Source organism: Amia ocellicauda, chromosome 22 (genome assembly GCF_036373705.1).
Source record: "Amia ocellicauda isolate fAmiCal2 chromosome 22, fAmiCal2.hap1, whole genome shotgun sequence".
NCBI lineage: Eukaryota > Metazoa > Chordata > Actinopteri > Amiiformes > Amiidae > Amia > Amia ocellicauda.
The window spans coordinates 6496448-6517715 of NC_089871.1; the positions used below are offsets into that span (position 1 = coordinate 6496448).

At 42.8% G+C, this 21268-nt stretch overlaps 1 protein-coding gene across 2 annotated transcripts in view; it reads left to right on the forward strand.

Annotated features, from left to right (window-relative positions):
- The first annotated feature begins 601 nt into the window (after nucleotides 1-601).
- fam222ba (family with sequence similarity 222 member Ba) overlaps nucleotides 602-21268 on the forward strand; it is a 28154-nt gene continuing 7487 nt past the window's right edge. The window contains exons 1-2 of one of the 2 annotated variants that reach the window (XM_066695600.1): nucleotides 602-747; nucleotides 17929-18056. In XM_066695600.1, coding sequence (XP_066551697.1) covers nucleotides 17975-18056 — 82 coding nt within the window. In that variant the 5' untranslated portion in view covers nucleotides 602-747; nucleotides 17929-17974. Of the gene's footprint in view, nucleotides 748-2141; nucleotides 2426-17928; nucleotides 18057-21268 lie in introns of those variants that run through there. The other variant, XM_066695599.1, reaches the window with a different exon arrangement.

Consider the following 21268-nt stretch of genomic DNA (forward strand, 5'->3'; position numbering starts at 1 on the left):
TATTTTTATGTTCTGTCAATAAATTAGAACATGTCCAAAACTGGGCAACTCTTTGAAACAGTCTTTTATTTTTAAATGGCATTTAAGGGATCTGCTTCAGTACAACAACAACAACAAAAAATATATATTTCACCTTGACAAGACAAACAGACAAGGTATTTGGCTAAATGCGTCAAGTCAGATTTATTGTATTTTGTTTAAATAACTGCTCTATTTCCCTTGTTTAAATAACAGATGTGCAACACCTACAACACACACCATAACTTTGGGTGTAAACATAAAGGAGATGTGTTTTTAATTCTAAAAACTATCAATAGCAAATGAACTGTTGACACAGCTTGCAATTTTAGAACAATTTATTTCATGTTTGGTGCTATTTCAATACACATGATATTAAATTGAGAAATGCATTAATCACACAAACTTCACAGTAAAAATTAATTTAATAATAATACAGATACAACTGTTTGATATTTTTTTTAGAAAAGGGTCATTGAATGCTGCAGCTGCTGTTTTTTTTCGGTCAGGCGATGCGCAGACACACTTGAATTATGCAGAAGGGAGGCCCAAATCGTGCCTGATTCTTTCTGTGCCTGGCAGGAGTGCGCATGCGCCGGAAGTTGCTGCCGCAGACAGCAGCAGTGATTCGGCAACGAACGGCAACAACAGAATATATTTATATACCGATGTAAAATAATAAACAGAAATGATGTTTTAAGCCATGCCTTTCGCTCAGGTTCATGGAGAGTAAGTACATCCTAACTAATTATCATCCACTGCAAATGATGTGCAAATGATTGCTCGGATTCTGTTTAAAGCCGGTAGCAGCAACAAAGAAGTCGACGTAACTGTACAGATTAGAGACAGACTTGCAAGAGTTTTATTTCCAAAGAGGGCTTGTTTGTTATGACGATTTTGTTTGCATTTTACGTGGTTTCTATTGCACGAATGGGCCTGCTTATAATACCCAGACCTATACAATTAGATGCTTTTGGGAAGCTGCAGTTTTGGTGAAATGCACTGTATGTGTGTGTGTGTATATATATATATATATATATATATATATATATATATAAGTTATGAATGCAACCAGAGCATATATAGATCGTCATATTACAGATCTTTCGCAGATAATATGCGATTGTTATGTCTAATACTAGGGCGACTATAAGTGCATTGATGGATGTATACTGAACCTGGGTACCCCTGTCGTTACAGTAGTATTAGCATGTAGAAAGGCATTCCTATGTGCATTTAATGTTATAACGGCTTATTTGTGTAATAAATAGACGCAGATGGTCGTTGACATCAGCCACAGCCGAGGCTTGTGAAATGGCACGTAGGGGAGCTGTGGCTCAGCGCAGTGACCCCTGCATAATACTAGATGATGCAGCTTTTCAAAATGGCTCAAGATGAAGAAGATGCAGTGTGGAAGAATTCTCGAAACCTGCTGCTATGTATTCGCAGTGGGTGCAAAGAAGTAGCAAGTGTACCCACCTCCCCATCCCTGCCTTATAGTCTTCTAGCACTTGGTCTATTTGGGACAGGCCTGCGGAACTGTTGGGAAGGGATGCATTTATTTCTTTTTTTAGGCCAAGCGATGAATGCTTGCGACCGAGGACGTAATCAGTCCCCATGTCGAGTGGGTTTGGGCTCTTGTCTGGGAGCAGTGTGCAGCTGTCGCAGTTCAGCGCATTAGCGAAGTGGCGTTTTAACTCCACTTGTCTCATTGCACATCAGTCTGGCCAGCTCATTGTGCATGAGTGGTGATGGTGTGGAGGTGCAGAGTGGACCTAGCCAGCCCCCTGTTATTATTGTGCACTTAAGAGCGGGGTTCCCAGCTCGGAAATAGGTGCTTTTGCATGTTTCCACCGGATCCCACGCAGGTGCGAGGCCAGCCCCCTACTTCAGCTAGTGTGACATTAAAAAACCGAGCACGCACACACACAAACACACGCACACATCCATCGCTGTGCTCTCCGTTTCTCCGGGATCCTCCGGCACAAACTCCATTGAGAGGGGTCGGCAAGGTAACAAAGGCGGTGACGTCACACCCAATATCCGGCCGCCTGACCTCGAGTCCGGAATCCCCGCCTCTTCAACTCCGAGCGCCGGTTCCGATTGGCCGAGCGGCGAGCCGGTGGAAGCGTCGCCCCCGTCGCTGATTGGCTGAGCCCGCCCGGGTCCCCGGTTTCCGGTTCGATGTCGAATCGGTGGGTTGAGTCCGCCGGAGTTGGGGGCTGGATTTAGTCAGTGTGCCTCGGCCAGGATAGATCTGGTTTGGGAGGCTGTAGTTCTCGTAGGGAGTCGATTTCCCCGATTATGTCCGCGATTGTGTTATTGTGAAGCCATGCATTTAGCAGGCGGATTAAGCTGATATCCCATCCAGCTACTCCGAATAGCACCCCGAAAGGAAGACGAGGGGGTAAGGGTGTAATCTGTTTTTTCCGCTGTACCGTCCTGCTCTATTTCAGGCAGATGCTTTCAAAGTATTGCTTTCAAATGCTCCCCCGATGTGGGTGTTTAAAAACATGTATTTTGGGTGAGAAATAGCATGTGGATGGGCTCGGTGCTGGCGTGGGAATCTTAAAGCGGCCGCCCGAGATTAGAGGGGGGGGCAATTAAATGTTAATAGTTGTGACCAGGTGCCAGAACAATTACTGCGGACGTCAAGTGGATCCCTGAACTTTACCTTCCCGTCTGGGTTTTGCAGCAGCCTAACGTAATAGTATTGATTTGAAGGCCGACGACGCAATCAGCTGATTGGAGGCGGTAATTTACTGCACAGCTTCTGCAAAAATGAGTGCACTTTTTATAAGGTGGTGCCTATTAGTATTTTTAATATATGCATTTAATATATGTCTGTATAATGGAGCATTCCTTGATGAGCCTAGTTGAATTAATACCTGCAATCAAATAAAGCAGTAATAAACTAGTATTGTTTCGGCTGTGATGCATTGTAGTTAATCCGCTGTTTATTGTTCTATCCCGAAGAAAGCAGTTGTTTATACTAACAACAAACCAGTAACTATTTCTTCTGCCTACCATAAATAGAAATAACTTGAAGTGACGGGTTGCATGAAAATGTTATACTAATAATACTAATTTAACTTTTTAATGTCGTTTGGGGGGATGAATGTCTAGCACTGCCTACCCATCGCTTGACACTCACAGAGAGGATCGATTGATTTGGGTTTTTAGGCCTCAGCTGTGCCAAGAACAATCCTCTTTTTTTTGTTTTTTGTTTTTGTGTTGTAATTTCCTCTTGGTAAACGTTTCTGCTGCGCAAAGGGCATGTGAAATATCCTGGAAAAAAAAAAATCCAGTCATGCAGACGACCGGAGACATTTAATTTCACAAAAGGGACCTAATCGCTGTGCTGTCCTGTGTTGTCTGCGGCTGCGATTGTTCCTAACCGAGGCTTTTCATTTGTGCTGACTGCCTGCTTTACACACTGTGCAGTTATGTATGTGGCATGCCCTACATTTTTGCAAAGGATGGATAATTAAATTTCAACACTTGTTCCCCGAGAAACTCCAGTTCCTATCCTCAGTACAATTACCCAGCTTTGTGAGGGTCCATTCGCCGTCGGGGTATAATGTTTCCTTTCACATGCATACACCATGAAGAGATTTGGTTTGGATGGACACACGGAAATGCGTGATTGTGCGGAGAGACCTGGGAGGGAGGAGGCTGTAGAACTTATTAATTTTCATTCATTAGTGACTGTACTGTACGTTGGATATTAAATGTCAGTAGCTTCCATAGCTCTTGTAATATTGTGAAGTGGCTGCCAAACCCTAGCAACTGAATGTAAATCATGATTGGTTTTGTACCTCTCATTTTGCAAACATTATGTAGACATTGTTAATAGGTGAACCTGTGGGTGAGAGAGAGAGAAATCATATTTATAAAGCAGTGGATAAGTTTGCCAGTTTTTTCAAAATTAAAGTGCAAAGCTCCATAATGCATGGTAACCTGGTAATGCATGTGCTAATTAGATTTCTCTATCTGTAGGCCTATTGTAACTTAGGTTTTGAAACCAGTTTATCTTTAATTGATTAGCCAGAGCTTAGCATGACTAATCGCTTGGGGGCAAAAAGCATAATAAGTAGTGTTTGTCATTATTTTTTTTGCAAACCACTCTAGGCTTCCAAAGCACTTTAGTAAATATTAATTAAAGGGATTGGCTGCATGTGTGTGTATGCTAAATGCTGTATTGGAAGGTCATTGTGACCAAATGGCAATTATGCATGGCAGAATCAATAACCTTGTGCTAGTGTTGTATCATAAAATTAACTCCTCTTTTTCCAGGCTGCTGTTGTAGAAACCTTTGTCTTGCATGTAACTGGACACTAGTGTCATTAGTCAGTCGCCAGGCATAAATTGGTGTTCTGTAGTGCTTAGCTGGATTCTACCTTTTGTTTGTCAAGCACAAAAAACGGCTTCCAACGCACAATATCATTACACTGGGACTGAGTGAGTTTTCAATGGTTGCATGCCAAACCTCCAAGTTCAGTTAGTTGCTGACAGCTACTGCAGTTTGGGATTTCATGGATTTCAGTCCTAGGTCAAATGACAGCACTTGGTGTCCAGGATCTAATATAAATTACAGAAACAAACATTGGATTAAATGACAAGATTGTGGGTTGATTTACCAGGGACCTCAAAGTAACACTAAATAACTTTGACCCCGTTATGTGTTACCCAAAAGGGAAAAATCACACGTACACAAGATTTTTACGTATTTCCCCAAAGTGAATGATGTGAAATAAGGCCACACCAAGTTATCCCGTATGGTCTACAGATCGGGCCTCTGTTAATGTTTGAAATTATACATTATACATTTCACAAAGTAATATTGTGGCTTTTGATCTGTGGCTCGGGAAGGAACATTCACTCAGTCAAGCAATGTTACAAAATAAGCCTGTTTTATAATCAGTCTGTTACCCCTTATTTTGATGAAGCAGCAATAGTCGTTTTTTTCCTCTTGCAAAGTAAGTAATCTGTAGTCGTAAAAATGGAACCGCTGTAATTAAATGCAGGCCGTGCTTTCGCAGGTTAACGTACTTTTGGCAGCCATAAACGACACCTTCCACCTTGTTTTGTGTCTCAACCTCACCCAGAAATGTTGCAACTTCTCGGAAACATCTAAGCTTCTCTTGAATGATTGAACTTTAATGTGCCTCATATGCGTGTCAATGATGCGTGGTTTTTCAGCTTCATGTCATTTATTCTCAGAACTTGAGTACTTGATCACACTTTCTTAAATAACCTTTAACTTTTCTTGTTCTTTTACTGTCCCCTGTTGTAACATGTCCCAGTGTGCAAAGCACTTTGAGATGTTGCTGCTTAATTTAGTTTAATTTCCGATTCAATTGATCAGTTCTCCAGGAGCAAGTAGTAGAAAGTATTAATTCAGCATGATGAATCATGAAGTGTATTTGTATGACACGGTTCCTAAATGTATTACTTATTTTCCTCCTTCCGTCGAAAAGGCAGCCTCACACCAAACAGCGTGTTGTCATGTATGACAGTATAATGTTGGCATTGTTTAATTTGATGTGTTGCCTTATTTGGCTAAAGTGTTCTGCATGATAATGTTTTTGCTAGCCCAGAGGAACACTGCTGAAGTGCTCCAAGGCCCCGGCTCTTGTGGCATTTCCTTTTCTGAGCTGTGGAACTAGATTGGGACAGGCACATAAGAATGCGCCCCTATCTTCTGCACGGTATAGTAATTGAGATGAGATGTTTTGTTTTTCTTGTATGTTTCTTTGCAAGCTAAGTGGTGGGGATAGGAAGGGGATGACTGACTGGGTGGGGGGTGCAGAAGTTTTTGAGGAAGCTGTTTATACTTCTAGCCTGAAAGGAACGCGGCAGAGGACATGGCAGAGACTGTTATCTGTTTACCGCACAAGATAAGGAGGCTGAATGGATTGTTGGCCTGTTTCTGAACCCTGTCTAATGAGTGGTTGCTAGGCAAATTGCATCTCAATCGGTTTAATCCTTAAGATGTCACTTGCAGGTCTGCACTTTGTGACGGCCCGCGTACGTGCGCATGGCCCTCCGTGAACCGATACAGGAGGAGTGCTGGCAAAGCAGCACTGGAATAGCTTTTGCAGAGCTGGTGGGGCTGTCTGGCCCAATCAGGTCCCTGGAGGAGCAAGACTGCCACTTCATGCAGTTATGCTAACTAAGAGATCAAGTGATATGTGAGAGAGAGCCCGATCCCTGCCCTAAACTATTGAGCCCTCTGCCCTCGGTTCGAAAAGTTTACATCAACAGAAGCCACAGCGGTTATGGTTAAGTGCAGCTGTTGGGCTCAGATGCCTACTTCGGCTTTTCTTTTTCTCTCCTGTTGTTCAGTGAAATTTAGAGGGTTTGTGTATTTTACATCGCATTGAGATTTGAATTTGTCAAACAGTATGTATTTAAATAAATATTGCGTTTAGTATTTTTGGTTCTTGTTCTCTTTTTATGTAAATAAGCCAGAATTGCTGGAGGCAGCTAGATTGATGTTCCCAGCAGATAGCAGAATGAGCACCTGACCTATTTAGAAAGGTGAAAATCAATCATTCATGTCGTGTTTTTCAGGCCAGACTGAAACAGAGTATAACTGCAAATAATTTAGCAAGTTTCTTAAATGTCTCGTCCTGGAGGGGAGGAACGGTCACTTGTTCGTTAGAATATCTGGAAATATAACCTGGCTTTTTGAGTTTTTATTTCTAGGGAGAAGCAAATCATGTTGGTTGTTGGTGGCTTGGATGATTAGGGTTGGCTGTTTAGCAGTGACCAGGGAGCCGGCAGATGAAAATTGCTGTGTTGATACTTTGTCACCAGTTTCCCACTTTATTAATAAACAGTAGGCCTGATGTTTGCCAAAAGATTGACGTATCCTAAACTGGATTGGGAAACAATTCAGTATGGAAATCCAGTGCTTTTTTTTTTTTTCTTCAGTGCTCGTGCGTGTATGCCTGTCACAATGATTGAATTTCAAAGCTCAACTTTACTGCTCCCTCACTGACGCAAGGGTCATTGAGGTAACTCGCTGTAAAGGCCAGTCAGACATGCCACGAGTGCCTTTTGAATCCTTGTAATGACTTTCAAAGATGTCATCATTAAGACTGCAGCCATGGCTCTCCGCGTGTCTCGTCTGGTGCGGTGCATCCTGGTGCGGTGCATCCTTGTGCGCCACCGAACGGGTCCTGTGTGACGTAGAACCCAAACCACAGGGCCGTTACTTAAGCAAGCGTGTGAGTTTGTAGGCCGTGGAGGAGCGCCTCTTTACCGATGTGGTTTGTGCCCCCATTCGGAGATCAAAATGAGGCATTGAGAATTTGAATTTATCCCTCTTCAAGCCTCACTGCTCTCCTCCCATGGCCTGAGACCTTGAAATAAACTGGAGAGTTCCTGGTTTGTTGCTGAAATGGCACCTTCTGCGCTCGGACCAGGTGCCTCACCAGTCAGTGTATCCATGGCCGGTGTCTGTCCCCCGTCTGACACTTGAGCTCCACCGTTGCCCTCTGCATCTACCGTGCGAGTGGAGGAGTGTGGCCTGTGCATCTCTGGTTGCTCTAGGTCAGATAGAATAACGGTTCTTTTCAAGCTATTCTAAGCCAAGGTACAAAGACGTGGGGTGGGGGTGTCGTTACCAAGTGAAAATTCTTACGTGTGCCTTTTCCCCAGCCTGCCCCGGTAAATAAATTGGCATCCGTTTCTCAAATTGTAAATCATTTTGCCCTGTTCCCTCGCTGCTCCTTTGGCATCACAGAACTCCCGCTTGCTCTTCTCATTGGCTCCAAAAGGGTGATTGATCTGCATCTTTTTCATGTGCTTATTTGAATGCTTCTAAAATACTTGTAATCTATAACCTGTAATCTTTTTCCCGTTAGAATTTGGAGACGTCCTGTGATCTTACTTAATCATTCAGTCTCCGTGCTGCGTATGTGCAGCTGAATCGTCGGACAATCGTCATAGTCTTGCCTGATGAATTAAATTTTGAAGCAATCAGATTGCTGCTTTATTACTAAGGAGATGTGTTTCATGTGTGCAGTGAAATAAAATAAAATCTCTTGGATGTCCTAAGAGGAAAAATTCCGGTTTTTATCTGGCGCACAAGAAAAATCTGGTATGAGCAGTTTTTTTTTTTTTCTTCCCTTTTCTTCTGTATCTGGTACTTGAATGCCTGCTAATACTGAATCTAATCAAGTCTTGCATCAGCATGCACCTTGAAAATAAAATGCATAAAGCACAATTACAGCTGGTAGTTTGGGGAGAGAATGCCTTCCTTCCTCTGTATTGAATGCGTTTGTAGATGTAAAGATGTATAGACCTGGAAGGGGCTTCAACCTAGTTAACCTGGCAGGAACGCGAGTCTGGTTAACTGGAGACGTAAATCAGTGAAATTTTGCTGAGCTGTTTGCAGTATCTATTGATCTGTTTACGGGACAGGTTATCTGAAATCTAAAGTTTAGTGTCTCGTATTTTATCTGTTTTTTACACGATTATCAGTAAAAGGCAGGGGCCAGCACCCTTCTACCCCCCAGACCCACGTCTTTGCCCTCAGCCTCCCATGATTGTAATTGCTTTAGTGCTTAATACTGAATTTATGGCTACATGACTGTTTTGTGGTTCTGTTATCAGTGGCTTAAAAATATATATATATATATATATATATATACTCGACGAAAGTTCTGAAAATGGAAAAATACTTCCTTCCTTCCCCACCTCCCTCGAACGTCTTTATCAGGAGCATGGTTGACTGGCTTCTGCATTCTGCTTTTTTTCCGCTTGTTTTTGTTTTGAATGTTGGGGTCGTTATCTGAAATCTCTGAGCCATATTGTTTTCAAAGGGGTGGAGAGTGAGGGGAGGGGGGCAGGTTTGGCAGGAATGCCTGAATGTCAATACAGCCGAGAGGCACCTGGCCCGCTTGCTTCCCGAGCCCTGCAGGAAGAGCCTTTTGGACCAGTGGGGAGGAATGAGGCCGGCCTCTATGACTCCTTTAGAAGGAGAGAGCGAGGGGGCTTTTATGCTGCATTGCTTCGCTCCTTGTTCAGGGCTATTGTTAATAATTGCAAATGCTATCTTTAGCGGAGAGAGAAAGCCAGATGACATTCTTCGCTGTCATAAAAGGTGGAGTGTATTATTATATATTTTTTATCCCCTCCTCCCCGTTCCCATCTCCAGGGGTTGTTTTGCGCCGCCTGCGAGTGGAGTGACAAGGTGCATGCCACGGGGAAGCGAGCCTGGTTTTGTTCGGCCTCCTTTGTCCGACATCTTTCAGCAATCAATGATTACAGTATCTTGTGCCATTTCCCTCCTTTGTACATAGCCCGGGAACCCTGCAGTGAATAATAAAATTGTCCATTACGTTGGCTGCCTGTGTATAAAAGGGTTGTTTATAAGGGACCATTAAAAGGAAAATGTCAAGTTTTATCTCTGGGCCGACATTCTTGTATTACTCGGATAAAAATGTGCTCCCTGGTGCTTTTAAAAAACCTAAAAAAATAAAAGTAGTGTGGGGTGGGGTTGGGGATATTAGAATTTCAAGTAATAAAAATATACAGAAAATGCAGAGTGCCCTTGTACACCAACGGCTTACAATTCATCACTCTGTGTTTGACATTGCAGGGTAGCGTTACATTCCCAATACCGCAGCGTGTCAGCTTTCTGTAATTAATAGTAAATAGCCTGAGCCCAAATGGAGACCAGGTGTTGCTGAAATCAACCAAGTGTTTTAGAGCCGTAAGAAACCACAGGTGTGTTCTTCAGTCTTTCCACACACATTGTCAGTTTTCTCTCTTCCCCCATTTGCACGTTGCAGGCAGAAACAGGTTGGCCTCCAACAAGAACACCGTATTCACATCAGGAGAAAGAAACGTCTCATTATGGCCCCTGATTCAGTCACTGGCTTTTTTTTTTTTTTTTTCTTTCTTCCAATGAAGAAATGAAAATGGCACATTTTAGTGTATTGTATGGTGTCTCATTTGGAAAAGGAAAGGGGGAGTACTGGCCTGGCTTTGGTTTGGGAGGTGTGATGTTATTTGTATTGAGAGAAATGGAACGAGTGGATTAGAGAGCACACACACGCTCGCTGTCACCCATTCTGGAGATGTGATCTACTACAGTTCGTTAAGGATTGCAATATTCATGATGTAATTATTCATTTTATTCATATTATTCACATGCCTTCATCACTATCCATGATTTTGATTTAACCTTCATTGAGAGCTATATGAGGAAGCAGGATTAATCAGTCATGAGGCACTTGCACATTTTTGGGCAGTGAGCTTTAACTCCTAGATAATCGTACACAACACACTAATGCAGTGTTCAAGATTTATAGCCTGTGGATCCTCATCCGTGAGATTTTGTGACATCTGATTTTGTGTGGGACTGCAGAACTGGAGCTGGGTTGGTGTGGTAGGTTTATGTAACTCTCGCATGAGCGTTTTTGGAAAATAGATAAATGTTGCAACTGCAGAAACCTATTGTTTTATTTTTGCATTGATCAACAGCCTTGTTGGGAAATCTTTTTTTCTTTTTCTTCTGCTTATTCAACTTTATTTTTTTTAGATCTCTTTACAGCAAAATCAGCTTAATACCAAAAAAAAAAAAAGTTTACAGAATGAATGTATTAATTTGCAATTTGAATTCCGCTTAATCGGGCAAACAGTTCAGAATTTTTACAAACGGATTTAAACCGATTATGCATGCCGGCATTTCTGAAGGCTTAGTTTTGTCTGGGAATTGCAAGACTTAACCTATTCAATTGTACTTGTCATGCATTGCAAGATACGAGGACATCTTTCCCGAGCTCATCGCTATTAAACTGTAACTTTTGTCTTTCTGCTTTCTGAAATTGTCAGAGTCTCGGTGTAAAGCAGAAGACCTGAAACAGCAGTTATCAGTACCTTTGGTTGATTAACACGGCCTTTACTGTGCCGCAGCCGAAACCAATTAAAACCTGTTTCCCCCGCAGGTTACGTCAAAGATGCGGATCTTAATTCTAATTCGGCCTCGTGGGCTCAGCACCTTTAGGTGTTGCGTGTGTCCATTAATCTGACTGTTCTCATAACTTTGCTTTTCGCTCCACTCGCGAACGTCGTAGTCAAACAACGAAATGCCCCACTCTCCGAAGAAGGGGCCTGTATTTACAGAAGCCCAACAGTGAGATTCCAGTGTGGATTTCAGTTCTCCAGATCGACCCTACCAATGCAGCCACTGAGGAATCGGACAGATATCGGATATGATTATGTCGGTGGGAACTTTGGCAGTGCAGTTCACTCTGTGGATAACTAACTTTTTTGAAGGTATACAGGCCATCTTTTCAAATCTTTTCCAGCACTCCAGGGATTGATTTTCTCTCCGGCTCATGTCTGGGGACTGGTTTCAGAGACCCCAATTAGCACTTCTCCAGGACCTCCTGATGGTAACCTGGGATTGCCAGCATTCCTCCATCTCCTAATCAGATTGTGCACACCCAGCAGGTTGTGTTTGAAGCCCTAATCAAAGCTGAAGCACGGCTGGTACTGCTACTGTAGAGATAAATGGAACACCCTTTTTGGGGGGGGTTAGGAAACAAACGCCTCTGAGCCAGGGTTTTATTTTATGTTGTATAGTGTGTGCTTTACAGTCAGCTGTCCAGCGCTACAGCTGTGGTGTTAGTCCCAGAGCCTCGCAACACTGGTTGTGTGCATTGGTAAAATGAGAGATCTGTGGGTTAATTTGCTGCCTGCCATTTAGGCCTGTGTCCTACAGTCTGAAAGGTTATGGTACCCCCTTAACCATGTTTTGGCAATGTCTGCAATTGTCTAATCTGGGACCCAGAAATCCTGTATTGCATTATGCCCTGTTAGCTTTGGGACTTGAAACAGGAATTTTCAAATTGTGAATCTGACTGTAAAGCAGTATTAGTATCGTATGGGGATTTGGATATTGTTGCACGGGCTAGTATTATTAAAAGGTGGACTGTTTTAGGCTGCAGAGATGCTGTCTTGACATTTAAAGGAGCAATCACTTTTTTACAGTTCACAGCGGGAGAAGATTACTGATGTTTCTCACTGAAGATTAACGTGTGAGTTGCCTTGCCCACCTCCATTAAGTCATTAAAGTACCTTGCTCGTTCGGGATCGCAGCAATGTCCTCCGAGTCCTGGTTTGTATGCAGTCCTGTGGTTTATTGTTCCTGCTTAATGTAAAAGGGATCGAGGCTGGTTTCAACACAGCTGTGTCATTTGGCAGGAGGTGGAAATGCATGAACATGAGAAGGCCAGATGTTCCTCTCAGCTTATGGTTATGAAACATTTGCTGCCAGGAGTCTATAGAGCGCCCGACTATATGTTTACCCAGTCTTGCAGGACACAACTGTCCTGAGATGGCCATAGCAGCGATCTGAGAGAAGCACACATGTCTCGATGGGGCGAACACTCACTGGAGAGGAGTGAGTGACCTGAAACACAAGCCTTTTAATTCACCTTTGAAGGCCCCCCTCCACTCCCTTCAGACACCCTGCAGGCAGCAGTTGTCCGTCTCCAGGCTGTGTTTGAAGTGCTGCAATCCCCTTCAAAGACTGCTGCAGCCAGGGGCCTGAACTGATGTGAATTGGTCACCAGGTTTTGTATGTTGATAGCGATCGTAGCACATAAATAAAGGCTGCCGCCTCATTCCTGTATCAGAAGGCTACGTTTGATAATTTTCTGAAGGCAGAAACATCGCGTTGTGTGCGTGTCATACTGCACATGAGACTAATGTGCTGGTTTGGCTCCTCGGGACCCGTATTATAGAATGAGGGCACCACAAACCTTAATCGACATCACAGCTGCATCGGCAAAATCTGCTGCTTTTAGATTTTACTTTGTGCATCATCATAGCTGCCCCAAAACAGGTTAAAGGCAACCTATGTAGCAAAATTTGTGATGCAGCTGTTTTAAAGGATTAGAGATGCATGAAGCCGCTATTTGGCTACAGGGTGTGAGTTTTCAAGGAGGGGTGTAATGGTGCTGCTTATCAGGGTGACTGAGCACTGAAGAGCTTAATGAATTCAAACCTGTTTGGAGAGGAATTGAAGACATGCTCTCACCTGGAAAGAGACGAAATGGAATCTTTCACAGGAAACGTGTTATTTTGTTTCTTGTTTGGTCCCGATCCAATGCAAAACCGCTTCTAATTGAAACGGTAATTTATCACTCGGTCGCATAATTGGAATAAGCCGCTGACTAATACACAGGGAAATTATACAAATTACTGCACCTGTTCATCAATTAAAACAATGAACTGGTTCAAATCAATCATTTGTTTAAAAAAAAAAAAAGGCACAAATATTTTTCTCCCCAAATCCCTATCCCGCGTCACGGCTGCACGGTGCGTCGCTCTTTCCACTCGGACGGGTCTCTTATGATGTAGAACCGGACAGCAGCTGTGTGTCTGAAGTCTCGCGGGCGGGTGATCATTTGCAGAGTGGGTTGCAGGTGTCCGTCCTCTTATGTGCACCTTGAGCCCTTTTGGGTCGCGTTTTATTTTTTAATTCCCCCCCTCCCCAGGTTTTAAAATGTATCTTCTGCACGGTCGTAATTCTTGGCAATGTAGCTGCAGAAAGTAATCTCTCTGTATCCTCGTGGCAGGACAGCAGTGTAGCTTTGTGAAATATTAGGCCTTGTGAAACGCAAGTATGGCCACATTTCACGGTAGTGTTATTTCCTGCTGATTTATTACCGAGCCAAAGCAAAGCTGAAGTGTCACATTAACCAGTTGCTTCACTTTGCTACCAGAGTGGGCTCATTTGTGTTTATCTATCTATCGCAAAATTATTATTTTCTTGGAAGAGAAGTAATATGTAACTACTGATGCACCATTTTGTCTCCGGTTCAACTAATATAGTGTACCTTTTTGTTGTAAGATCCAATAGCACGGACATGGAGTTCTGTATTTATTTTATACCACAAGAGTTGGCAGAGATCATAGTTGCCTTTTTCAAATCTGGTGAGAGCTGTTAGTTTTCTGTTGGTTAGCTTTAGAGAGCTTCTGACTTTCTCACAGTTCTGCTTGAAGCGTCTGACTGTAACAGTTCTATTTGACATCAGCAATTCTCTCCCTCTCTCTTTCTGTTTCTCTCGCTCCCTCTCTCTGGGAAGCTTGTATACTGTGGCGTCTGCCATAAATTATATCCCAATCTGTGTTTAAACAGTTGGGTGCTGTTCCAAATTAGCTGCCAAGTCACAACATATCTCTAAAACTTGTTAAAGTTGTCTTGAAAGAACTGCTGGTATTAGTCCAGTGTTTTCTGTAGGTTTAGTTTTGCCAGGCTACAGACTTATTTATTCAGAACTGAACAATACTTAAAACCTCACTCTCTCTCAGCATTTTAGATTTGCTACTGTGGTAAGTCAGACATATTTACCTCAAAAACTTTTGTATTTTCAAAATACTTCTGTTGAGTGATTGAGTGCCAAGGTATGGGGTGGGATGGCGTTGGTACTTCTCAGTTTTGTAGTGAAGCTAAAGCCTCTTGTTTACTCTTTCCTTCCTGTATAGCAGATTGTCTATTAACTTTTATTATCCATTTACATCTGTGGAACCTGAAAGCTCTGAAAATTGTTATTCCAGTCAAGCTTTAACTTCATTCCTAAGTATGTTTTTCTTTCCCATCCCCCCCAATTTTCCAAGCTGTCATATTCAGTAAATTAGCGAGTGTAATTCAGATCGGTCATTAGGATAATTGCATGAGAGCTAGGTAGGATCGCAGGACACCAGTGATGCGGTCTCTTGACTCATTTGTTAATGTTTGGAGTGATGTAGCCTCAGGCAAGACTAGGCCGGGATAGATGTGACATTACCCACGATCCTGTTCATTTGGTATAACAATTAAAGCATAGCAAGCAGGTAAAGGCACTCACAGGAAGGCCAAAAAAAAGAGGTAATATTTAAACGTTTACAAAACTGAAAGCTGAAAATAGCTGTCCTGGCTTGACAACATCAGATGCTTTTTCGTAAGCCCTCTGCCCTGCTTTGCCCATTGGCAGCAGACTCCAAATTTAGGGGAAACTGGTTCTTGTTTTTCCTCCTAGGAATTAGAATAAATGCAAACTTTTTTCTCTCTCCTCTCTGCAATGGTTCCTTGCTGCTTCTCAGTGTGTCTTCACAGAAATCTGTCAGAAATCTCGGTAAAAGGTTGATTGCACCACTAAAGCAGACACCTGTTAGCTACTGTGCGGCTAATAATATAATTGTTTGTTAGAGTATACAAACATCGAGAGGGAGATGCGTCCCCCTGCCAGGTTACAATTGATGTAATTTGACAGGTAGTGGAATTGGAATTAGAAGAGCCATTTGCCTGCACTTTGCAAATAGGTTAAATTGGGCCCACTATACATATTGCTGATGCAAAACTGAATTGACCAATCCCTTGGTGCCTTGTAGATTGGCCTGGTGTGATCCGGCACATCAGGCTGATATTTAGGGAACAAGTGTGAGAGCATTGATGGGTGACCATTTTTTTTTTTGCGCAGTGATCTTTTTAACACAACCTCAACAGTAGTGTCCCTCGGCTGGCGATACGAGTCCCAAATCACTCCCTCTGCGACGGGCCGTTAAATCCACGGCAGGGAGTTCACCCCCACCCCCGCCTGCTGTCCTTTATGAGTAATGTCTCCTCCCGCTCTCTCCTGATGTGGTACGCTGGAGTGTGTATGCAACATATTGCTTATTAACAGATTTCCTAATGCGGAGTCATCAGCCCTCCCCCTCCCGTCCCGCTGATTTGATGTCCACGAGTTCATTAACCTTTACGTTCGCCAGAGCTGCGAGGTGTCGGACGCATTACCATAAGCTGACCTTTGCGGTTTCTCTTTGGAGTTTTTGACATTCACACACGGAGCGTGCGGGGGCTCCAGCAGGCGGACGATCACTCCCAGAGCTGGGCCAGGTCTGGGCCCTCTCTCGGCCCCTGGGTGCCACTGTGCTGTGTACAGTCTCGCACAGCTGAGGCTAGGGGCTTTTTGACCCCCCCCGCCCCGGGCACCCCTGCTGACTGATTCGCTCTAAACCTATATTCTTCAAATGTTTCCTTGATAAAAATGCACCGCCTGACAGGAAGCTTATAGACCAGCGTTGCCTGAGGCTTTTGTAACTGTGTGGCTCTGTTGACAGAAAAAGGGACGTATACAAAACCAAACTGGGATTTTAAATAGTCGGATCATTTTAAACCATCATGGAACAATCCAATGTCCTATTACTCGCTGTTGCAAACCTTATTTCTGGTTTCTTTCTCTTAGGTCTATTTTGTTTAATGTATTTTCCACATTGAATTGGTCAGTCTCTGTGAAAATGAGATGCAACATGTGTGCCTATTTGTTTTAGAAAGCTGTTGCTATATATGTATATAAAAAAATCTCTGAAGTTTAAGCCACTGTTGGGGCAAGCTTTAACTAACTAAAACAGTGTAGGAATTTTTTTTTTTTTTTTTTTTAAACACCAATTAAAGCTAATGCTTTGTGACACATTAAATCAGAGCCTGAAATCATTACCATATGTTGGTTATACTGTAAATCATCGAGAGAAGTGACTCTGGGAGAGGGCATTTGACTGGTGTGAAACTCTGTGACCGTGGGACTCCATTCCCCCCAACACACATGCACACTCCCCCAGACGCACCAGGCTCAGTTATTTATGTAACCCACAGCTTCATTAATACTTGTTTTCCTTAGCGTGAGGATTAAATGAGCTGTCAACCTGACCTTTTGAGGTTTTTAAGTGACTTCATTTCTCGCTCAGACAGGCCACCGCAGCATAATACAGCTTTTAACTGGTGCTGGAGGTACAGCACAATGCCAAGGTTATTATATAGTAATTGCCTCTCCAACTTAGCCGTTTGCTTTGCGTTGGCTGTTGCAGGCGGACATCCTGCGGAGGGGAGACTAAATTGACAAACTGTACGGGCGCCTAATCCCTCCCTGACACGCCGAACAAAAATGAGTTGGTTTAAATCTCTGGCAATTAAAATGCGCAGCAGTTTAATGTTTAAACCTGTAATAGCGTGTGTATGTTTTGAAAATGCGTGAAATAATTGGTAAAGGTTTTTAGGGTTGTCCTCTCTACAGGATTAAGACAGAAGTCAATTAGGCTTTTAGCAGCAAGTTTCCCTTCCTTTTCAACAGTTTCTTATTATGTGAAATCGGTGTCTTAAATACAAAAATCATAGTTTCTGCTTGGTTTTTCATCAGTTGATGGTTTTTAAAAACCCACTCTGCCTTTTAGCCCTTTTGTGAAGAGCCCCGTCACCACTAACTGCTTTAAACCGCACTGATCGTGGAGATACGGCACTAGAAACATCTCGCAATTTGTGATGCCAGCTGACGGGGGATTTGCCTGGAAGTTTCCAGCTCCCATGCTCAGCTTTTTGTTGGAGAGGAAAGACTGATAACTTTGAGTAGTGCTCGATGTGTGGCAGCATAAAGGGGGCAGTGTGTTTGTAAATCCTTACTTTACAAAGTCTGATTTGATGTAAAGGACAAATGGCTGCTCTACAGACTCGGCCCGAGATATTCCTGCTTTCTGCTCATGTTTCTGGCAATGTTCCTCATCACTTTTGCCTAACAATGCTCTTCATTTTTTTTTTTTTTTTTTTTTAAAGATGCAAATGTCCAAAATGACAATCGCAGGCATTGTTACCAGCACATTTACATAGTCCCAAGGTTTCGCTCCTACATTTGTCTCAGCTGGTGCCAATTCTGCCGTGACACACATGAACAATATTGCGCAAAAGGTAGATGGTATCTATATAAAAAAAAAAAAAAAAAGGCAAGCGTTCTTCACTCTTTTCCTTTTGACCTTTCGGAGTTGTGCGCCTCTGCCAGTGCAGTGGTTGTATTGTGAAGATGCCGCTCAGAAAAGGCCGGTTATTTATTAATTCATTCTTGTCTTTCTTCGCAGTGTGAGGAGGAGCGACTGTCCCATGTTGCATTAGTGCCTCTGTGAAATGCTGGCCTGTCTGCCAGTACCAGGTGACCTCCCCTTCCAGCTTCCTTCTCACACGCAGATGAACACTGGACTTCAGAAATGTAAGTACACCGCCTGCCCACCGCCCTAGTGGGTCCCCACGGCGCCTCGGACACTGCCAATATAAAGCGGCAGGACAGTTAGGATCAAACTCTGTAGGGAAACGAGATTAAGAGCTGGTCTCCTGGTTTAGATGTTGGCCTGAAATGTCACTCATAGAGGTGACCCTAATGCCTGAGGGCAACAGATGGGTCAGGTGACATTTGTTTCAATCCCTTATTTTTTTCTCATTTGTTCCTACATAGTGTTCACACCTTTTTCATTTTTTAATCTATTCGTCTGAAAGGGATTTGGTTTACCTTCCCCTTGTGTGCTTTATCGGTCTGGTATCCTGTAAATATGATCACAGTAAGAGGCTGATGGTCAGACACTTACACAAGAAAAGAGCTCTAGGTATGAATATGAATCCATTCTCAAGACATAGTTCACAATCAATCATTCTTCAAGTTAATAAAATATATTATCTGGTTGAAAATATTTCCCTGAAGTTTTTAATGTATTTTGTTTTCTTTGGCACAATCACACACCCAACTTTGCTGTATTTTAATTTTTTCTCCCCTTCCTTCCCAGGGGAATGTTTATCCTTTGGTAAAAAGCGAACTCAGGAATTCCCAGTGCGTCACAGTGCTCAAATCTGGCTTGGCCTACTTTTCTCTATGGCTGGGCTAATCAGGACCATAATTTCACATCCACAGTGCTGTAATCACACTCACCCTTGGGTATTTAATATAAGGAATTATTCCACGGACTGTCAAAATGAGTCATAACCATCCATGTTTGTTGGTTTTATAAATGTATTTATTTTGGTTAATGACTTTAACTTCAGTCATGATTTGAACCTCTCGCTTAAATATGGTACATTATTTATATAGATGGATATATGTGTGTGTGTATATATAATCTACACAAGTATTATACTTTTTATAATGCTGTTTTGTTTTTAACATTTGCAACATCTGCTTTGGTTCAGTGTTCAAGCAGCATTTTTTTTGTTTTTTTGTTTTTCCATATCTTTTCACAATCCTCTTGATTTCAATCTGAAAGTATTCAAAATAAGAATTAAACCGAACCCTTTAGTTCTATATAATTAGAGGGAATGGCATGACTTATATACATTTATCTTTATACCTTTTATATACATCTTTAAATCTGTCCTATCAATTTATTAGTGTGATATCACCCAGAAAAATAAACTAATTGGTTAAAGCAAAGTTTTTGTATTTCTTGGAGGAAGACCTTGGGTATTTTCATAGTGCAGCGGGGCAGAAATTGGGAATGAAAACATAATTTGTAATGCCGAATTTGCACTGCCGAATGCCGTCGCAAGCCTATTCTGTTTTTCTGTCATGAAAGAGTTTACCCCTTTGCATGTTTACAGTCAGGCGCTCGCCCGCAGGACTGGGAGACTTAGCAATGGCTTCCCGACAACCCAGGGCAGCCATTGGCATTCCCAAATTATCTTTCCAAAAATGCATGTGCCTTAGACTTCTTAGATTTCTTAATAGCTCCTCATATCTTGATATTCTAGAGAACTGGAAGCCATCTGTCTCTGGGTCATCAATATATGCCACAAAATGAATTGCCTGTCTTGGGCACCATTTGTCACAATGACTGGAAACTAATGTGGACAGCAGGCCCTCTGAGATGCATTCGTGCAGAGACCCTCAGCCACACGCCCATCCACCCGGAGCCGAGCACACTGGCAAAAGCCTGTGTTTTCATAGGTGGAAGACGATGGTCTTTCTTTGATCATAGCCTTTGCTTTGCTTCAAGTCAGTCTTGCATCTCAGTGCTCTCTTAATACACACACACACAAAGGGAAAAAACAACCCTCAGATGGGTATCAAGACCGCACATGTACCCTTAGTCGGGCACTGCCTGGCCCCTCCACATCTTGCCACAGTCCAAACCGAGATGCACAACAGCCCAGATACCAGCGATTTCTTCAATACACTAGCAGAGAGTCCTTCACCCTTTGAGGCATTGAAGAGCCTGTTTGTACATGGAAATGTGTGTAGTGTATCGGTTTATAGATTGTAAGGAGGCATTTTTTATTAATTAGTGTCAGATTCAAAAATTAGAGGCCAAATTAGATAATGTACCCCCCCCCCCCACCCCGACACTTTAAGCACTGACAATACTGTAATGCTTGGATCCTAATTAAAATTAATTGGAAGCAATTGGAAAACAAAACGAGGCATCCGAGCCATCGCACACACGAGACGGGACCTTGTGAGCCGCTGTGCTCTTTACGGCGGTCCGAGGAAACGAGGGGTGCGTGATCAAAAGGAGCCTGTATGGCAGGCTCCTATTCTGAAGTGGCCGTTAGTGAAATGCACACAAACCGGCTGCTCACCGACATCCGCAACCTTTCATTTGATTATAGCCTGTAATCCTTTTGTTGAGGAACACAGGGCTCTAATTTGCCCTAAACTGTTGAAATAATACCCGTCATGTGCTCAGTTTCCCTCATATTTCAGTTTTTGTGGTGCACAATTAATCCTCATTAATGGAGAAACGGGGGACCTGTACAGCCAAGGGAAACGGTGCTTTTGTTCTCCTGCAGATTTTTTTCCTTTTTTCTTTAATATGCACAATACTGCAATATCCACGGATACTCTTGAATTGGGATTCCTGCATTTTCAGGCCTTTTAGACGCACTCGTTTGGTGTAACTCACCCTCCGAGAGAGGGAAGGGGAAATCTCCCATCAGGTCTTGTCACATGTTTTCCTGCAGGCTTCTGTTAATCCCTTTTATCCAAGCTTTCTTGTTTTTTGTGTGTTTTGTAGCATCTTTTCGGAACATCATGATGGCCAATGTCTGGGAAAGAAAATCATAACAAAGTTTGTGTCTGGGAATGCTTAAACCCTGAAAATAGCTGAGCCGGGCTTCTATTATATTTATTGTGGCCTCCAACTTGATTATCTTTGGCACTGTCCGTTTGTCATCTGATCTCTCAGGATTTTTGTTTGTTGCTTTCTTTTCTTCTACCCCTCATGCAAAAAAGCTAATTTATTGCCTTTCATTGTTCCAGTTACAACTTGCTGACTAGCCTGCAATTCGGCAGTATAGCACTCTGAGCCTTCCGCGCAGGTTAATTAATGATGCATTGGGCTCACCTATGAATGTTGCCTGTTTACTTATTGTGCATCTCTCTCATCTGGGAACAGTGCTGAGAGGTGTCTGTTCCCCCGAGGATAACCCTTTAATCTG